Source organism: Heteronotia binoei, chromosome 6 (genome assembly GCF_032191835.1).
Source record: "Heteronotia binoei isolate CCM8104 ecotype False Entrance Well chromosome 6, APGP_CSIRO_Hbin_v1, whole genome shotgun sequence".
NCBI classification, from domain to species: Eukaryota; Metazoa; Chordata; class Lepidosauria; order Squamata; family Gekkonidae; genus Heteronotia; species Heteronotia binoei.
Window position 1 is genome coordinate 138320160 of NC_083228.1, and position 18066 is coordinate 138338225.

Genomic DNA, 18066 nt, shown 5'->3' on the forward strand with positions numbered 1-18066 from the left:
GGCGGAATATAAATCCAATATCTTCATCTACCTCACAGGGTGTCTGTTGTGGGGGAGGAAGGTAAAAGAGATTGTGAGCCGCTCTGAGACTCTTCGGAGTGGAGGGTGGGATATAAATCCAATATCTTCATCTACCTCACAGGGTGTCTGTTGTGGGGGAGGAAGGGAAAGGAGATTGTGAGCCGCTCTGAGACTCTTCGGAGTGGAGGGCGGGATATAAATCCAGTATCTTCATCTACCTCACAGGGTGTCTGTTGTGGGGGAGGAAGCTAAAGGAGATTGTGAGCCGCTCTGAGACTCTTCGGAGTGGAAGGCGGGATATAAATCCAGTATCTTCATCTACCTCACAGGGTGTCTGTTGTGGGGGAGGAAGGGAAAGGAGATTGTGAGCCGCTCTGAGACTCTTCGGAGTGGAGGGCGGGATATAAATCCAGTATCTTCATCTACCTCACAGGGTGTCTGTTGTGGGGGAGGGAGGTAAAGGAGATTGTGAGCCGCTCTGAGACTCTTCGGAGTGGAGGGCGGGATATAAATCCAATATCTTCATCTACCTCACAGGGTGTCTGTTGTGGGAGGAGGGAGGAAGGCAAAGGAGATTGTGAGCCGCTCTGAGACTCTTCGGAGTGGAAGGCGGGATATAAATCCAATATCTTCTTCTTCTTCTATGTAATTGGAGAAGGGGAGTTTCTACTCTAGAATCATCTCTGGAGGACTGGATTTCAGGCACGCCTGACGGGGCTCATGGGCAGCTTGTGCACTGGTACACAACGTGGTGAATAAACGTGGGGGGGAGGGGCCCTAAACCAGAAGCGCTGAACGTGTCCTGTCAGTGTCAGTTTTGCTTTGTCGTTTGGCCAGGCTGTGTCCTGCTTAGTTGCTCCCTCCCTCATTTTCAGATAAACGTCAAGAAAACGGCAAGCAGTTCGTTGAAAAGGCCGCAAGATAAAGGCACCAAATCAGGATCTGTGAAGAAAGAAAAACTGGCCAAGAAGGAAGAAGGTATCATCTCACTGTGTTATCTCACGGGCTCTCTACTTTTCAAGTAACGTATTTTGATCTCTTATGCGCATCAATACACACGAAGCTGCCTTACACTGAACCAGACCCTCGGGGTCCATCCAGGTCAGTCTTGTCTACTGATGTCTTTCTCATCACCTCTTGCCTGGTCCTTTTAACTGGGATTGAACCTGGGACCTTCTGCGTGCCCAGCAGATGCTCTGTTACTGAGGCACAGCTGTTCTGGTCTATTTTCAGTTCACTCACTCCGTTGAACTACTCGTGCCACACTGCTCTTTCTTTGCTTACTGTGACATTAATAAGAATTATTAATGGAGAGGGATGGTGGCTGAGTGGTAGAGCATCTGCTTGGTAAGCAGAAGGTCCCAGGTTCAATCCCCGGCATCTCCTAACTAAAAAGGGTCCAGGCAAATAGGTGTGAAAAACCTCAGCTGGAGACTCTGGAGAGCAGCTGCCAGTCTGAGTAGATAAGACAGACTTGGATGGACCAAGGGTCTGATTCAGTAGAAGGCAGCTTCATATTGGGGAGGGACGGTGGCTCAGCGGTAGAGCATCTTCTTGGTAAGTAGAAGGTCCCAGGTTCAATCCCCGGCATCTCCAACTAAAAAGGGTCCAAGCAATGGGCGTGAAAAACCTCAGCTTGGGACCCTGGAGAGCTGCTGCCAGTCTGAGTAGACAAGATGGACTTTGATGGATCCAGGGTCTGATTCAGTAGAAGGCAGCTTCATATGTTCAAGAAACTGAGCAGTTGCTAATTATTAAAGCAGCGCTTTCTTCCTTGTTCACAGGTCCACTTGAAGTGCCTATGTTTTAAGATTCTCTATAGCACCAATATTTTGTTTTAAATGGTAAACGGTTTACATTTTACCGTTTTATACCTGTAATTGAGATGTTGGTTTTATTATGAATGTTTTAGCCGCCCTGAGTCCGTTTTGGAATGGGCAGGATATAAATTGAAAGTAAATAAATAAAAGTGAATGCAAAGTTTTCTCAAAGCCAACTTCTAGGAGTTGTGTTTTAATGTGGGTTAAATCGTAGTGACACACGCTACAACCCATTCTGAGAGTATTGTATTGAGAGCAGTGAAACCATCACAGCATAGAGAGGGGCTGTGGCTCAGTGGGAGATCAGCTGCTTGGCATGCAGAAGGTCCTGGGTTCAATCCCCGGCATCTCCAGCTAAAAGGACGTGGTGGAAGGTGATGTAAAAGACCTCATCCCGAGACCCTGGAGAGCTGCTGCCAGTCTGAGTAGACAAGACTGACATTGATGGACCAATGGTTTGATTCGATAGAAAGCAGTTTCATGTGTTTTTAGACTGCCATATCTAGCCTCTGTATATCTAGCCTTCCTCTGCTCATCAGCCTGCTATCTCTCCACTGTCCTCCTCTTCTCTGCCACGTTGTGAGATAATGCTGTTGATGCTTGGAACTTCATGATGCCTTTCAATGACGGACTTTGAATTTTTTCATCTGAACTGATTTCTACTTAAGTCTGTTCGCTTCAGCACTAAAAGATGTATCGTATGCCTTAATAACATTGCAAACTGTATTTATTATAGGCTTCCCAATCCCCAGGTCCCAGCGGGGGATCCCCCGGTTTTACAGGCTTCCCCCCTCCCCCAGCCAGCTGGCCAGCGGGGGAAGCCCCACCTCCACAGCCATTATGCACCTCCATGAACAATTCCCATAGGGAATGATGGGAATTGATCTGCGGGTATTGGGAGCTCTGGGGGGGTTGTTTTTTGAGTTAGAGGTGCCAAATTTTCAGTATCGCATCTAGTGCCTCTCCCCAAAATATCTCCCAAGTTTCAAAAGGATTGGACCAGGGGGTCCAATTCTATGAGCCCCAAAAGAAGGTGCCCCTATCCTTAATTATTTTCTATGGAAGGAAGGCATTTTAAAAGGTGTGCTGTCCCTTTAAATGAGATGGCCAGAACTCCCTTGGAATTCAATTCTGCTTGTCACACCCGTGCTCCTGGCTCCGCCCCCATGTCTCCTGGCCCCACCCCCAAAGTCTCCTGGCTCCACCCCCAAAGCCCCCAGATATTTCTTGAATTGGACTTGACAACCCTAATTTGTTAAGTATCTTTATCGATGTGATTTAACCATAGTGTTTATAATAAAATTAGGAAGTGGCTTTTCAACAGTTGAATGTTGCTAGTGTATTTCGTTATCTTTTCCACAGTCTGGATTGTTGGCATTTTTGTGTGTGTGTGTGTTTAGGCCAGCTGGTGCAGTTGGAAGAGAAAGGCAAAGGTTCCGTCCCCTGGTCGGTTTACGGCGTCTACATCCAGGCAGCCGGAGGGCCCATCGCCTTCCTCATCATCATGGCGCTCTTTGTATTGAACGTGGGCAGCACCGCCTTCAGCAACTGGTGGCTGAGCTATTGGATCAAACAAGGCAGTGGGGTAAGAAGGTTGTCGGATTCATCCAGGGGAGTGGGAAAGGGCGTCATCAGAGCTGTCTTTGCCAGAATGAGATCCTTAATCTGAACCGAGAGCCAGTTTGGTGTAGTGGTGAAGTGCTCCGGACTCTTATCTGGGAGAACCGGGTTTGATTCCCCACTCCTCCCCTTGCAGCTGCTGGAATGGCCTTGGGTCAGCCATAGCTCTGGCAGGAGTTGTCCTTGAAAGGGCAGCTTCTGTTGCAGCTCTCTCAGCCCCACCCTCCTCACAGAGAGCCTGTTGTGGGGGAGAAAGATAGAATCATAGACTTGGAAGGGACCTCCAGGGACATCTAGACCACCCCCCTGCCCAATGCAGGAAACTCACAAACACCTCCCTCTAAATTCACAGGATCTTCATTGCTGTCAGATGGCCATCTAGCCTCTGTTTCAAAACCTCCAAGGAAGGAGAGCCCACCACCTCCCAAGGAGGAAGCCTGTTCCACTGAGGAACCGCTCTAAACTCACAAACACCTCCCCCTAAATTCACAGGATCTTCATTGCTGTCAGATGGCCATCCAGGCTCTGTTTAAAAGGAGATTGTGTGCTGCTCTGAGATTCGGAGTGGAGGGCGGGATATAAATCCAATATCTTCTTCTTTTCCCTGGCATGGCGCCTGCGGGAACCAGGCTGCCGGCCGAGGCCAAGTGTCTTCAGAAAGTAGGTGGGGTCAGGCGGGGTTCTCACCTGCGCAAGACTTCTGATTGGCCAATGAAGATCTGATTGGCTATGCAGATGAAAATAAGATTGTTTTCAGTGTTTGTTTGGTGTGGTGATTAAGGTGTGTGGGCTGTTATCTGGGAGAACCGGGTTTGATTCCCCCACTCCTCCACTTGCAGCTGCTGGAGTGACCTTAGGTCAGTCATAACTCTGTTCAATCAAGAGCATTTCTCAAAAGAGCTCTCTCAGCTCCACGCACCTCACAGGGTGTCTGTTGTGGGGAGAGGAAGGGAAAGTAGATTGTGAGCCTCTCTGAGACTCCTTTGGGTAGTGATTGGTATCAAACCAATCTCTTCTCTTCTTCTTCTCACGCTCATCTTTCCTGGTGTATTTTTAAAATCGTCCCTCTTCTCCCCATCACTTGGGCTTCCTCGTTACGTTGAGCTGTGTCTCCCACGGCAGCTGTTTTGGGGTTGGCCCCGCCTCCCGTGGCAACCATTTTGGGATTCTGCCTACCACCTGTGTCAGAATTCCAAAGGAGCTTCAAAAAGGTTGGATTAGGGATGCCAGCCTCTACGCGGAACCAGGGGATACCCTGGTATTACAGCTCCTCTCCAAATTACAGAGATCAGTTCCCTTGGAGAAAATGGCTGCTTTGGAGGGTGGACTCTATATGGCATTGTGCCCCACTGAGGTCCCCATTCTACTCAGGCTCCATCCCCAAATCTCTATAAGAACCTAAGAGAAGCCATGTTGGATCAGGCCAATGGCCCATCCAGTCCAACACTCTGTCACACAGGGGCCAAAAAACCCAGGGGCCATCAGGAGGTCCATCAGTGGAGCCAGGACACTAGAAGCCCTCCACTGTGCCCCCCCAAGCACCAAGAATACAGAGCATCACTGCCCCAGACATAAGAACATAAGAGAAGCCCTGTTGGATCAGGCCAATGGCCACTCCAGTCCAACACTCTGTGTCACACAGTGGCCAAATTTTTTTTTTATACACACACACACACACACTGAGGCTAATAGCCACTGATGACCTCTGCTCCATATTTTTATCTAAACCCCTCTTGAAGGTGGCCATGCTTGTGGCTGCCACCACCTCCTGTGGCAGTGAATTCCACATGTTAATCACCCTTTGGGTGAAGAAGTACTTCCTTTTATCCGTTTTAACCTGTCTGCTCAGCAATTTCATTGAATGCCCACGAGTTCTCGTATTGTGAGAAAGGGAGAAAAGTACTTCTTTCTCTACTTTCTCCATCCCATGCATTATCTTGTAAACCTCTATCATGTCACCCTGCAGTCGACGTTTCTCCAAGCTAAAGAGTCCCTAGCGTTTCAACCTTTCTTCATAGCCTTGCTCAAATAAGCAAGGATAGGTTTAAAAAAAATACACCGGTGTTTGTACATGAGTCATTTTCAGGTCCACACTAAAATAACATGTCCTGTTCCCCGCCCCCCCCCCCCCCCCCCGAGTAGGCACCAATAAAGTTCTAATTCAGACTCAGTCCGATTCAAAAGCTGCTGACACCAAACTTGTGAGCAAACCAAGATTTATTGAGTAACCTACGGAGTTGTGCGCTCTCCTGCAGTCAGAGGAGCCTGGTCTTTAATCTTACTCAGCCATCCCTGGACAAGCTCTTTCTTGCTGAGTCCAGAGAATTATGTAGTTCTCTGCCCAGCCAATCAACCTTGCTGGGAAAAGCCCCGCCCATTCTCTGAAAACACTTGGTGAGTACGACGCTGAGGATCCCTCCGTTAGGCGTTCAGGCAAACGTCAAGCAGTGTTGAGGAGGAGAGAGGTCAGCTGACTGTCTGGAACGGGGCAGGCCAATCACCTCTTCCCACCTTGGTCACGTGACCCTTGGTGGTTTTTTTTTTTTTTTTAAACAGAACACTTCTTTGACGCTGAGAAACGAAACGGTTGTGAGCAGCAGCATGAAGGACAACCCTCACATGCGCTACTACGCTGGCATCTATGCCCTCTCGATGGGGGTGATGCTGATTCTGAAAGCTGTGCGTGGCGTCGTCTTCGTCAAGGTACGTGCGGAGGGACCTCGGTATCCCGGCACGGCGTAGCGGTTAAGAGTTGTGGAGTCTCACCCGGAGCGCTGGGTTTGAGTCCCAGTTCCTCCTCTGCGTGGAGCCTGCTTGGGCGACCTTGGGCCAGTCGCAGTTCTCTCAGAGCTCTCTCGGCCCCACCTGCCTCGCAAGGTGTCTGTTGTGGGGAGAAGAAGGGAAGGAGTTTGAAGCCGCTTCGAGACTCCCCAAGAGCCAGTTTGGTGTCGTGGTGAAGTGCGCGGACTCTTATCTGGGAAAACCCGGATTGTTTCCCCAGTCCTCCGCTTGCACCTGCTGAGTCAGCCGTAGCTCTCGTAGGAGTTGTCCTTGAAAGGGCAGCTTCTGGTAGAGCTCTCTCAGCCCCACCCACCTCAAAGGGTGTCTGTTGTGGGGGAGGAAGGTAAAGGAGATTGTGAGCCACTCTGAGTATAGGGTGGGATATAAATCCAATATCTCCTTAAGGGTAGATAAAAGTGGGGTGGTGGTCTCCTATCCAGATATTAACCAGGGCTGACCAAACATAGCTTCTAAGATCCATAGGGTTTTCAAGCCAAGAGGCGAACAGAGGTGACTTGCCATTGCCTGCCTTTGTGTAGCGACCCTGGACTTCTCAGTGGTCTCCCCTCCAAGTACTAGTCAGCTTCTGAGATCTGACAAGATCGGACTAGCCTGGTCCAGGCCTGTAGCCACAGGGGGGCCTGTGGGGGCACCGCCACCATCTAACTTCCAGGCAGGGCCCCCTGCCCCCAGGGGGCCTCCGGCACGCAGTCTTCTTTTTTCATTTCCTTTTTGCCATGGCTGAGCCAGCGAAGTGGTCACTAATGGCAGCCAGAGAGCTGAGCAGGGCACTGTGCAGTGCAGAAGCAGCAGGCGGAGAGAAGAGGAGGGAGGCAGAGGAAGCCATGTGGAATGGGCTGGGGAGGGGGGGGAGATGAATGGAGCTCCTGGCTGCCAAGTGCCAGGATGGGAGAGAGGGAGGTGGAAGGACGCAAGCCGCAGCCCCTTCTTCACTCCAAAGTTTCAGGGTTGGCTGCCTCAATTTGGCCACATTCAGAGCCTCCAGCTTTTGCCCCTACCCCAAAAAGCTTCTGAGAAGCATCAAACCCCACAGTGGATGGGAAAGGGGGGCCCCCCACTTGTAAAATCCTGGCTACGGCCCTGGCCTGGTGCATCCAGGTCAGAGCATCTCCTCGTATACCCTCTTACTAATCCATTGGGACCATCCAGTTCTCGTTCTTCCAGTAGCCTTTGGAGAGCAACTTGCAGATCGATGGTGTGCTGCAAATTCAGCCTCCGTTTGTGGTTTGCAGCACGTATGCCAAACATTGCCGCCAATTCCCGGGCCCCTTTTTTCATTCCCTGCAGGGAACATTGAGAGCCTCCTCCAGGCTCCACGATGAGCTCTTCCGAAGAATCCTTCGCAGCCCTATGAAGTTTTTTGATACCACTCCGACCGGGCGGATTCTCAACAGGTTCTCCAAAGATATGGATGAAGGTAACTAGTTTGGCGTTGTGTCTTGAATATAACATAGGAACATAAGGGAAGCCATGTGGGACCAGGCCAGTGGCCCATCCAGTCCAACACTCTGAGTCACGTAAGAACATAAGAGAAGCTCTGTTGGATCAGGCCAATGGCCCATCCAGTCCAACACTCTGTGTCACATAAGAACATAAGAGAAGCCATGTGGGACCAGGCCAGTGGCCCATCCAGTCCAACACTCTGAGTCACGTAAGAACATAAGAGAAGCCATGTGGGACCAGGCCAATGGCCCATCCAGTCCAACACTCTGTGTCACATAAGAACATAAGAGAAGCCATGTTAGATCAGGCCAATGGTCCATCCAGTCCAACACTCTGTGTCACATAAGAACATAAGAGAAGCCCTGTTGGATTAGGCTAATGGCCCCTCCAGTCCAACACTCTGTGTCACATAAGAGAAGCCATGTTGGACCAGGCCAATGGCCCATCCAGTCCAGCACTCTGTGTCACATAAGAACAGAAGAGAAGCCCTGTTGGATCAGGCTAATGGCCCCTCCAGTCCAACACTCTGTGTCACATAAGAGAAGCCATGTGGGACCAGGCCAATGGCCCATCCAGTCCAGCACTCTGTGTCACATAAGAACATAAGAGAAGCCATGTTGGATCAGGCCAATGCCCCATCCAGTCCAGCACTCTGTGTCACATAAGAACATAAGAGAAGCCATGTTAGATCAGGCCAGTGGCCCCTCCAGTCCAACACTCTGTGTCACATAAGAACATAAGAGAAGCCATGTTGGATCAGGCCAATGGCCCATCCAGTCCAACACTCTGTGTCACATAAGAGAAGCCATGTTGGATCAGGCCAATGGCCCATCCAGTCCAACACTCTGTGTCACATAAGAACAGAAGAGAAGCCCTGTTGGATCAGGCCAGTGGCCCCTCCAGTCAAACACTCTGTGTCACATAAGAACAGAAGAGAAGCCCTGTTGGATCAGGCCAGGGGCCCCTCCAGTCCAACACTCTGTGTCACATAAGAACATAAGAGAAGCCATGTGGGACCAGGCCAGTGGCCCATCCAGTCCAACACTCTGAGTCACGTAAGAACATAAGAGAAGCCATGTGGGACCAGGCCAATGGCCCATCCAGTCCAACACTCTGTGTCACATAAGAACATAAGAGAAGCCATGTTAGATCAGGCCAATGGTCCATCCAGTCCAACACTCTGTGTCACATAAGAAGCCCTGTTGGATCAGGCCAATGGCCCATCCAGTCCATGTCACATAAGAACATAAGAGAAGCCATGTTGGATCAGGCCAGTGGCCCATCCAGTCCAACACTCTGTGTCACATAAGAACATAAGAGAAGCCATGTTGGATCAGGCCAATGGCCCATCCAGTCCAACACTCTGTGTCACATAAGAACATAAGAGAAGCCATGTTGGATCAGGCCAATGGCCCATCCAGTCCAGCACTCTGTGTCACATAAGAACAGAAGAGAAGCCCTGTTGGATCAGGCCAATGGCCCATCCAGTCCAACACTCTGTGTCACATAAGAACATAAGAGAAGCCATGTTGGATCAGGTCAGTGGCCCATCCAGTCCAACACTCTGTGTCACATAAGAACAGAAGAGAAGCCCTGTTGGATCAGGCCAATGGCCCATCCAGTCCAACACTCTGTGTCACATAAGAGAAGCCATGTTGGATCAGGCCAATGGCCCATCCAGTCCAACACTCTGTGTCACATAAGAACAGAAGAGAAGCCCTGTTGGATCAGGCTAATGGCCCCTCCAGTCCAACACTCTGTGTCACATAAGAGAAGCCATGTTGGATCAGGCCAATGGCCCATCCAGTCCAACACTCTGTGTCACAGAAGAACATAAGAGAAGCCATGTTGGATCAGGCCAATGGCCCATCCAGTCCAACACTCTGTGTCACATAAGAACATAAGAGAAGCCATGTTGGATCAGGCCAGTGGCCCATCCAGTCCAACACTCTGTGTCACATAAGAACAGAAGAGAAGCCCTGTTGGATCAGGCCAATGGCCCATCCAATCCAACACTCTGTGTCACATAAGAGAAGCCATGTTGGATCAGGCCAATGGCCCATCCAGTCCAACACTCTGTGTCACATAAGAACAGAAGAGAAGCCCTGTTGGATCAGGCTAATGGCCCCTCCAGTCCAACACTCTGTGTCACATAAGAGAAGCCATGTGGGACCAGGCCAATGGCCCATCCAGTCCAGCACTCTGTGTCACATAAGAACATAAGAGAAGCCATGTTGGATCAGGCCAATGGCCCATCCAGTCCAACACTCTGTGTCACAGAAGAACATAAGAGAAGCCATGTTGGATCAGGCCAATGGCCCATCCAGTCCAACACTCTGTGTCACATAAGAACATAAGAGAAGCCATGTTGGATCAGGCCAGTGGCCCATCCAGTCCAACACTCTGTGTCACATAAGAACAGAAGAGAAGCCCTGTTGGATCAGGCCAATGGCCCATCCAGTCCAACACTCTGTGTCACATAAGAACAGAAGAGAAGCCCTGTTGGATCAGGCTAATGGCCCCTCTAGTCCAACACTCTGTGTCACATAAGAGAAGCCATGTGGGACCAGGCCAATGGCCCATCCAGTCCAGCACTCTGTGTCACATAAGAACATAAGAGAAGCCATGTTGGATCAGGCCAATGCCCCATCCAGTCCAACACTCTGTGTCACATAAGAACATAAGAGAAGCCATGTTGGATCAGGCCAATGGCCCATCCAGTCCAACACTCTGTGTCCCCCAGTGGCCAAAAAACCCCAGGTGCCATCAGGAGGTCCACCAGTGGGGCCAGGACACTAGAAGCCCTCCCACTGTTGCCCCCCGCCCCAAGCACCAAGAATACAGAGCATCACTTGCCCAAGACAGAGAGTTCCATCTATACCATGTGGCTAATAGCCACTGATGGACCCCCGCTCCATATGTTTATCCAAGCCCCTCTTTAAGCCATCTGTGTTTGCAGCCGCCACCACCTCCTGTGGCAGTGAATTCCATGTGTTAACCACCCTGTGGCTGAAGCTGGACTTCATTTTATCCGTTCTAACCCGACTGCTCAGCTATTTCATTGAGTGTCCATGAGTTCCCGTATTGGGAGAAAGGGAGGAAAGTGCTTCTTGCTCTGCCTTCTCCATCCCATGCATAATCTTGTAAGCTTCTATCATGTCACCCCTCAGTCAACATTTCTCCAAGCTAAGGAGCCCCCAGCACTTTAACCTTTCTTCATAGGGAAAGTGTCCCAACCCTTTAATCATTCTAGTTGCCCTTTTCTGCCCTTTCCCCGATGTCTTGCTTTTGTTACCAGCGGCTTCTTTGCGCAGTCTGGTCCAACAGCAGAGCGCATGAGCTTTGCACAGACACCTCCCAGGTTCGGTCTTGCGTGTCTCTAGATAAAAGGATGTTGTGCAGCAAGTGCTGGGAAGGACATGCCCTTGTTGAAACTGCTGTCAGCAGACAATGAGAAAAGTGCCATCAAGTCACAAGTGACTCAAGGCGATCCCGTTAAGTTCCACCTCGTGGGCTTTTCAAGGCCAGAGGTGACCTGAGGTAGTTTGCCGTTGCCTGCCTCGGCATAACTGCCCTGGTCTTGCTTGGTGGTCTCCCATCCAAGTACCAACCCTACTTTGGAGCCAGTTTGGTGTAGTGGTGAAGTGCGCGGACTCTTATCTGGGAGAACCGGGTTTGATTCCCCACTCCTCCACTTGCAGCTGCTGGAATGGCCTTGGGTCAGCCAGATCTCTCTTATCTAGGAGGTTTGATTCCCCACTCCTTCACTTGCAGCTGCTGGAATGGCCTTGGGTCATCCAGCGGAGGTTGTCCTTGAAAGGGCAGCTTCTGTCAGAGCTCTTTCAGCCCCAGCCACCTCACAGGGTGTCTGTCTCCTGAGAGCCAGTTTGGTGTGGTGGCTAAGTGCACGGACTCTTACCTGGGAGAACCAGGTACGATTCCGCAGTCCTCCAGTTGCAGCTACTGAAATGGCTTTGGGTCATCCACAGCTCTGGCAGAGGTTGTCCTTGAAAGGGCAGCTTCTGTCAGAGCTCTCTCAGCCCCACCTTCCTCACAGGGTGCCTGTTGTGGGGGAGGGAGGTAAAGGAGATTGTGAGCCGCTCTGAGATTGAGTGAAGGGCGGGATATAAAGCCAATATCATAATCTTCCTAGCCTCCACGCCCTGATATGACTGGGCTAGTCTCGGCTATTAGGACTGCTGCGTTCTGAGTGAAACAGACCAGTAAAGAGCTTTTGAAGAAGGTTGCTGCGATTCGTCAAGGAACTGTTGTTGTGCCTCTCCAGGGACCCTCTTGTTGAAACCAGGCCGACTGCTCCAGAAACAGCTGATGCAGTTAGAGGGGCGGAATAATTGTGGGAAATCTTCCATTGGCTTTTGCTGGAACGAAGCCAGCTGTTCATCCAAATAATGAATCTGTGGAGGAAAGGTGAAAACAAGACAGCTGGTCCGGTGGAAGCATCAGCTTCCCAGTCTTTCGGCCGTAGAGCAGGTCTGCCTGTGGGAAAGGATGGTTAGGCCTCATTTTGGGCAAGAGGTCGCAGAGCTCCTGAACCTCTAAATCACAGGTGTGGAACTCATTTGTTACGAGGGCCGGATCTGAGGCCTTGTCGGGCCGGGCTGTTCCATGTTGGGGCGGGCCTTGTGTGTACTTATTTAAGATTAGGTAGCAGAGAAATAAACTTTTTAAAGGACGCGGACAAACACAAAGATTTAAAAAAAAAAAATCAGGGGACCAGGAGCGGGAGGAGCCTCAGCCAATAGAAGAAAGAGAGGCTCGGCTCAGTAGCTCTGGGACTGAGAGAGGCTGGCAAAGCAAGCTCTCCCTCTCCCCTGCTTCCCCAAAGGAGGGGTCTCGGCCAATGGAGGAAATAGAGGTTTTGCTCTGTAGCGCCTATGCCGTTGAGCAAGCTTGACAAAACAAGCCGTGATGCAGAAGGAAGTGAGAGGGAGGGGAAAGGAAGCAGACAGCAGCCAATTGCTCGAGGGCCTGATAGGAGCCCTCCAGGGGTCTGATTCAGCCCCGGGCCGCACGTTTGACACCCCTGCTCTAAATTTTATTGTGCTTTCTTTCTCTCTCCCCCCCTCCCAAAATACTTGCTTCTGGGCTCCAATTTTGCTGAACTCTTAAGATTTGACAAGCTTTCTAATATTTTCCCCACGCAAAAAATAGGAAAATAACCGAAACATATCAAGCAGAGAGATGAAAATCTTCCTCATGCCTCTGTGGCCACATAGGAGAAAGTAATTTTAAAAGTACGACGGGGTTTAATTGATGGCCATTATAATTCAAGAAGCATTTGAAGGTAGATGCTCAGCCGATATAATCCTGGTGATGGCAGGGGTGTGTGGCAGACGCAAATGTGCTAATGACCTCCAGCACCTCTTTTTCTGCAAAATGACCCCCTGGTTATGTTTCAGAGGGTATCTGGTTTGGTCTGCGGTAGAACAGGTAGATTTTGAATCCAGTAACAGCTTAGAGACCCAAAGGCTGATTAACATGTGGAAGTCACTGCCACAGGAGGTGGTGGCGGCTACAAGCATAGCCAGCTTCAAGAGGGGGTTAGATAAAAATATGGAGCAGAGGTCCATCAGTGGCTATTAGCCACAGCGTGTGTGTGTATATATATATACACACACAAAATTTTTGGCCACTGTGTGACACAGAGTGTTGGACTGGAGGGGCCATTGGCCTGATCCAACATGGCTTCTCTTATGTTCTTATGTAACAAGAATTTGGGGGTGTAAGCTTTCGGAAGTCAGATGTAAGCTTTCAGAGTGGAAGCTTTTATCCTGAAAATCTTGTTAGTCTCCTAAGGTGTTGCTGGACTCAAAACTATCGGTTGACGGCTAAGGCAGGTTAGGATAATCTTGGGCAGGAATTGTCAGTTTTTCCATAGAACCCATTTAGCATCAAGCACATGACATAAGAGCATAAGAACATGAGAAGCCATGTTGGATCAGGCCGTTGGCCCATCCAGCCCAACACCATGTGTCACACAGTGGCCAAAAAAACCCCCAGGTGCCATCAGGAGGTCCATCAGTGAGGCCAGGACACTAAAAGCCCTCCCACTGTGCCCCCCCCACCCAAGCACCAAGAATACAGAGCATCACTACCCCAGACAGAGAGTTTGCTGTGGCTAACAGCCACTGATGGACCTCTGCTCCATATGTTTGTCCAGTCCCCTCTTGAAGTCTGCTATGCTTGCAGCCGCCACCACCTCCTGTGGCAGTGAATTCCACGCGTTAATCACCCTTTGGGTGAAGAAGGACTTCCTTTTATCCGTTCTAACCCGACCGCTCAGCAATTTCATCGAACGCCCACGAGTTCTCGTATTGTGAGAAAGGGAGAAAAGGACTTCTTTCTCTACCTTCTCCATCCCGTGCATCATCTTGTCAACCTCTGTCATGTCACCCCGCAGTCGACGTTTCTCCAAGCTAAAGAGCCCCGAGCCTTCTTCACAGGGAATGTTTCGCATTAGACATACGTTGGGAAGAGGGGTTGCGGCCTCCCTGGTAACAGGGCCGGGACCGTAGCCAGTGGACGGGGTTGAGGTCAGGATGTGCCAGTCGAATATCTGAAGGTGTACCGCAATGAGGAGTGGGCCGTGAAAATAACTTTTCCACCTTGCCTGGCTTTACTGCCTTGCCATTCCTCAGCAGTGCATACAAGGAGGCGGGAAGTGTGGCACTCTCTTGGCCCGCACTCTAATAAGAAGTCCTTCAAAGGCGCCGCAACAAAATATGGTGGCTCTTGTAGGAAACACGAGGTTCTCCGTGAGTTGAAGACAATTCAGAGAACATGTGGGCTTCACTGTCACGAGAAGTGGTGGCAGCTACAGGCACAGACAGCTTCAAGAGGGGGCTGGATAAACGTCTGGAGCAGAGGTCCATGAGTGGCTGTTAAGGTGTAGATGGGACGCTGTCTGCGGCAGTGGTGCTCTGTATTCTTGGTGCTTGGGGCGCAAGAGTCGGGAGGGCTTCTGGAGTTCTGGCCCCATTGGTGGACCTCCTCATGACAGCTGGGTTTTGACCATTGTGTGACACAGAGTGTTCGACTGGATGGGCCGTTGGCCTGATCCAACATGGCTTCTCTTACGTTATGTCTGGGCAGTGGTGCTCTGTATTCTTGGTGCTTGGGGCGCAAGAGTTGGGAGGGCTTCTGGAGTTCTGGCCCCATTGGTGGACCTCCTCGTGACAGCTGGGTTTTGACCACTGTGTGACACAGAGTGTTCGACTGGATGGGCCGTTGGCCTGATCCAACATGGCTTCTCTTACGTTAAGTCTGGGCAGTGATGCTCTGTATCCTTGGTGCTTTGGGGACAAGAGTGGGGGGGCCGCTTCTGGAGTTCTGGCCCACTGGTGAACCTCCTGGCGGCCCCTGGGTTTTGCCCACCTTGCGATACAGAGTGTTGGAATGGCCTGACCATTCGCCTGATCTTACTCATTTCTCTTGCATTCTAATTCATTTAAAGGATGAGTCTGAATAAATGTTGACTGTCTTGGCAGAGTGTAATTTCCGTTTTTTTTGGATGGGGGGGGATTTTAACCTAGAAAGAAGACCGAACAAGGAACATGAAATCAGTGGTCCCTGTGGGTCGGTTCGTTAGCATTTGGTCAATTGGGCCAAACTCTCTCTCTCTCTCTCTCTCTTTCCTAGTTGACGTCCGCTTGCCGTTTCAAGCTGAAATGTTCATCCAGAACGTCATCCTCGTCTTCTTCTGCGTGGGGGTGATTGCCGGCGTCTTCCCCTGGTTCCTCATGGCCGTCGGGCCCCTCGTCATCCTTTTTACGATATTGCACGTTGTATCCAGGTAAACAAGGACGGTGGTTTGGATGGGATTCTTCGGCCAATAGCGTTTCGTAGTAGCAGATGCTGAATTTTCGGGTGTGTTCGCCCCCCCTCCCGCCCCTGCTTTAGAGTTTTCATCCGGGAGCTGAAACGCCTGGACAACATCACGCAGTCTCCGTTCCTTTCTCACATCACCTCCAGCATTCAAGGCCTCTCTACGATCCACGCCTACAATAGAGGGCAGGAATTCCTGCACAGGTTAGAGCTTGGCTGTTCACTGAAGTTCGGGGTTGGTGTACTGCTGGACTTCCCGTTCCGACCACTGCGTTCGCTAGTCTAAAGTAACACCTAGACGAGGGGGTAAGCTCCGGCTCTTGCCTTCCTTCCCCGGGGGGGGGACCAGGAGGGGGAGGAGCCTCAGCCAATAGAAGGAGAAGAGGCTTGGCTCAGTCGCTCTGCTGTGCGATTGGGAGAGCCTGGGAAAGCGAGCTATTCCTCCCCAAAGGAGACCAATGGAGAAAATAGAGGCTTCGCTCTGTAGCTTCTGTGCGATTGTGCACGCCTTGCAAAGCGAGCTGTTACGCAGAAGGAAGCAAGACAGAGGGAGAAGGAAGCAAGATGAGAGCCAGCTGCTCGGGGGCCTGATAGGAACCCTCCGCTGACCTAGATGCCTAGAAAGTGTCCCATTCCCCATCTCTCTCTCTTCCAGGTACCAGGAGCTGTTGGACGACAACCAGGCACCGTTCTTCTTGTTCAGCTGCGCCATGCGTTGGCTTGCCGTGAGGCTGGATATCGTCAGCATTGCCCTCATTACAACCACGGGGCTGATGATCGTCTTAATGCACGGGCAGATCTCTCCTGCCTATGCTGGGCTCGCCATCTCCTACGCTGTCCAGGTGACCGTTTCCCCTTGTTTGAAATAGATATTTTGATATATGTTGTTCGAGTTTCGGAGCTCAGGTTACTGGCAGCAGTGCTACAGCATCGCAAAGGCGTGATTTGAATGGGAAAGCTAAACCCCCTCTCCCCCCCCCCACCTTCTTTTGAGCCATTGGGCGACATGCTGCGCTGTCATAGAATGTTCATGAACATTCCAAGTACTCAGGAGAAGGATTTATATCCCGCCCTGGGCCCGTTAGGGGAGGGCGGGGTATAAAGCTGATAAAATAAAAATAAAATAAATAAATACAAAGAGAGCCAGTTTGGTGTAGTGGTTAAGCGTCTTCTCTGGGAGAACCGGGTGGGATTCCTCACTCCTCCCTCTTGCAGCTGCTGGAATGGCCTTGGGGCAGCCATAGCTCTGGCAGGAGTTGTCCTTGAGAGGGCAGCTGCTGGGAGAGCTCTCTCAGCCCCACCCACCTCACAGGGTGCCTGTCTCCTGAGAGCCAGCTTGGTGTAGTGGTTAAGCGTGTGGACTCTTCTCTGGGAGAACCGGATTGGATTCCCCACTCCTCCCTCTTGCAGCTGCTGGAATGGCCTTGGGTCAGCCATAGCTCTCGCAGGAGTTGTCCTTGAAAGGGCAGCTGCTGTAAAAAGCTCTCTCAGCCCCACCCACCTCACAGCATAGAGGAGATTGCGACCTCTCTGAGATTGAGTATAGGGTGGGATATAAATCCAATAAATCCAAATCCAGTACTCAGGAGGGGGATATAAATAGCATGGTTAGCAACGGGGCTTTTTTTGTAGCAGGAACTTCTTTGCGTATTAGGCCACACCCCCTGATGTCGCCAGTCCTCCTGGAGCTGACAGGAAGCCCTGTGATAAGAGCCCTGTAGGCCAGGGATAGCTCTCCATATGTTTTTTTTGCGTACAACTCCCATCAGCCCCAGCCATTGGCCATGCTGGCTGGGGCTGATGGGAGTTGTAAGCAGAAAACATCTGGAGAGCTACCATTGGCCACCCCTGTCCTACATCTCCCCCCCCCCCCCCACAACAGACACCCTGTGAGGTGGTTGGGGCTGAGAGGGCTCTCACAGCAGCTGCCCTTTCAAGGACAACCTCTGCCAGAGCTATGGCTGACCCAAGGCCATTCCAGCAGGTTCGAGTGGAGGAATGGGGAATCAAACCCGGCTCCCCCAGATAAGAGTCTGCATGCTTAACCACTACACCAAACTGGCTCTCAACTGACAGCATTATTTAATGGTATATTGCAGGGTTGGCCAGTGGTAGCTCTCCAGATGTTTTTGCCTACAGCTCCCATGCTGGCTGGGACTGATGGGAGTTGTAGGCAGAAAACATCTGGAGAGCTACCGTTGGCCACTCCGCTGTAGGTTCTTGGAGGATTGGATACATCGGGGTGCATGGCCTGATAGGCAAAGGAGCTCCTGCTATAATGCCCCCCCTCCCCGGTTAGCAATATGCCTTCTGCAGAAGAAGGGAAATGAATATGGTTTTAAAAAACCCCCTTGGCGTCTTTTTGAAGGGAGGCTGTTGCTGCTAACAAGCAAGGAAACTTTGAAGGCAGGGTGCCACGGAATTGATTTCCTTTGTACCCCGCTTTTCTGCCCAACGTGGACCCAAAATGACCTGCAACGTTTTCACCCCCTCCCTTTTATGCTCACAACGCCCC

General features: G+C 50.9%; 2 protein-coding genes across 2 annotated transcripts in view; one reads left to right on the top strand and one right to left on the bottom strand.

The window, feature by feature from the left end:
• LOC132574464 (cytochrome P450 2J2-like) overlaps positions 1–18066 on the bottom strand; it is a 585507-nt gene that overhangs the window by 379369 nt on the left and 188072 nt on the right. The window lies entirely within an intron of this gene.
• Positions 1–18066, top strand: part of ABCC5 (ATP binding cassette subfamily C member 5) — a 121592-nt gene that overhangs the window by 83584 nt on the left and 19942 nt on the right. The window contains 7 exon segments of the mRNA XM_060242715.1: positions 897–999; positions 3242–3426; positions 6018–6164; positions 7551–7680; positions 15366–15519; positions 15627–15755; positions 16207–16393. Coding sequence (XP_060098698.1) covers positions 897–999; positions 3242–3426; positions 6018–6164; positions 7551–7680; positions 15366–15519; positions 15627–15755; positions 16207–16393 — 1035 coding nt within the window.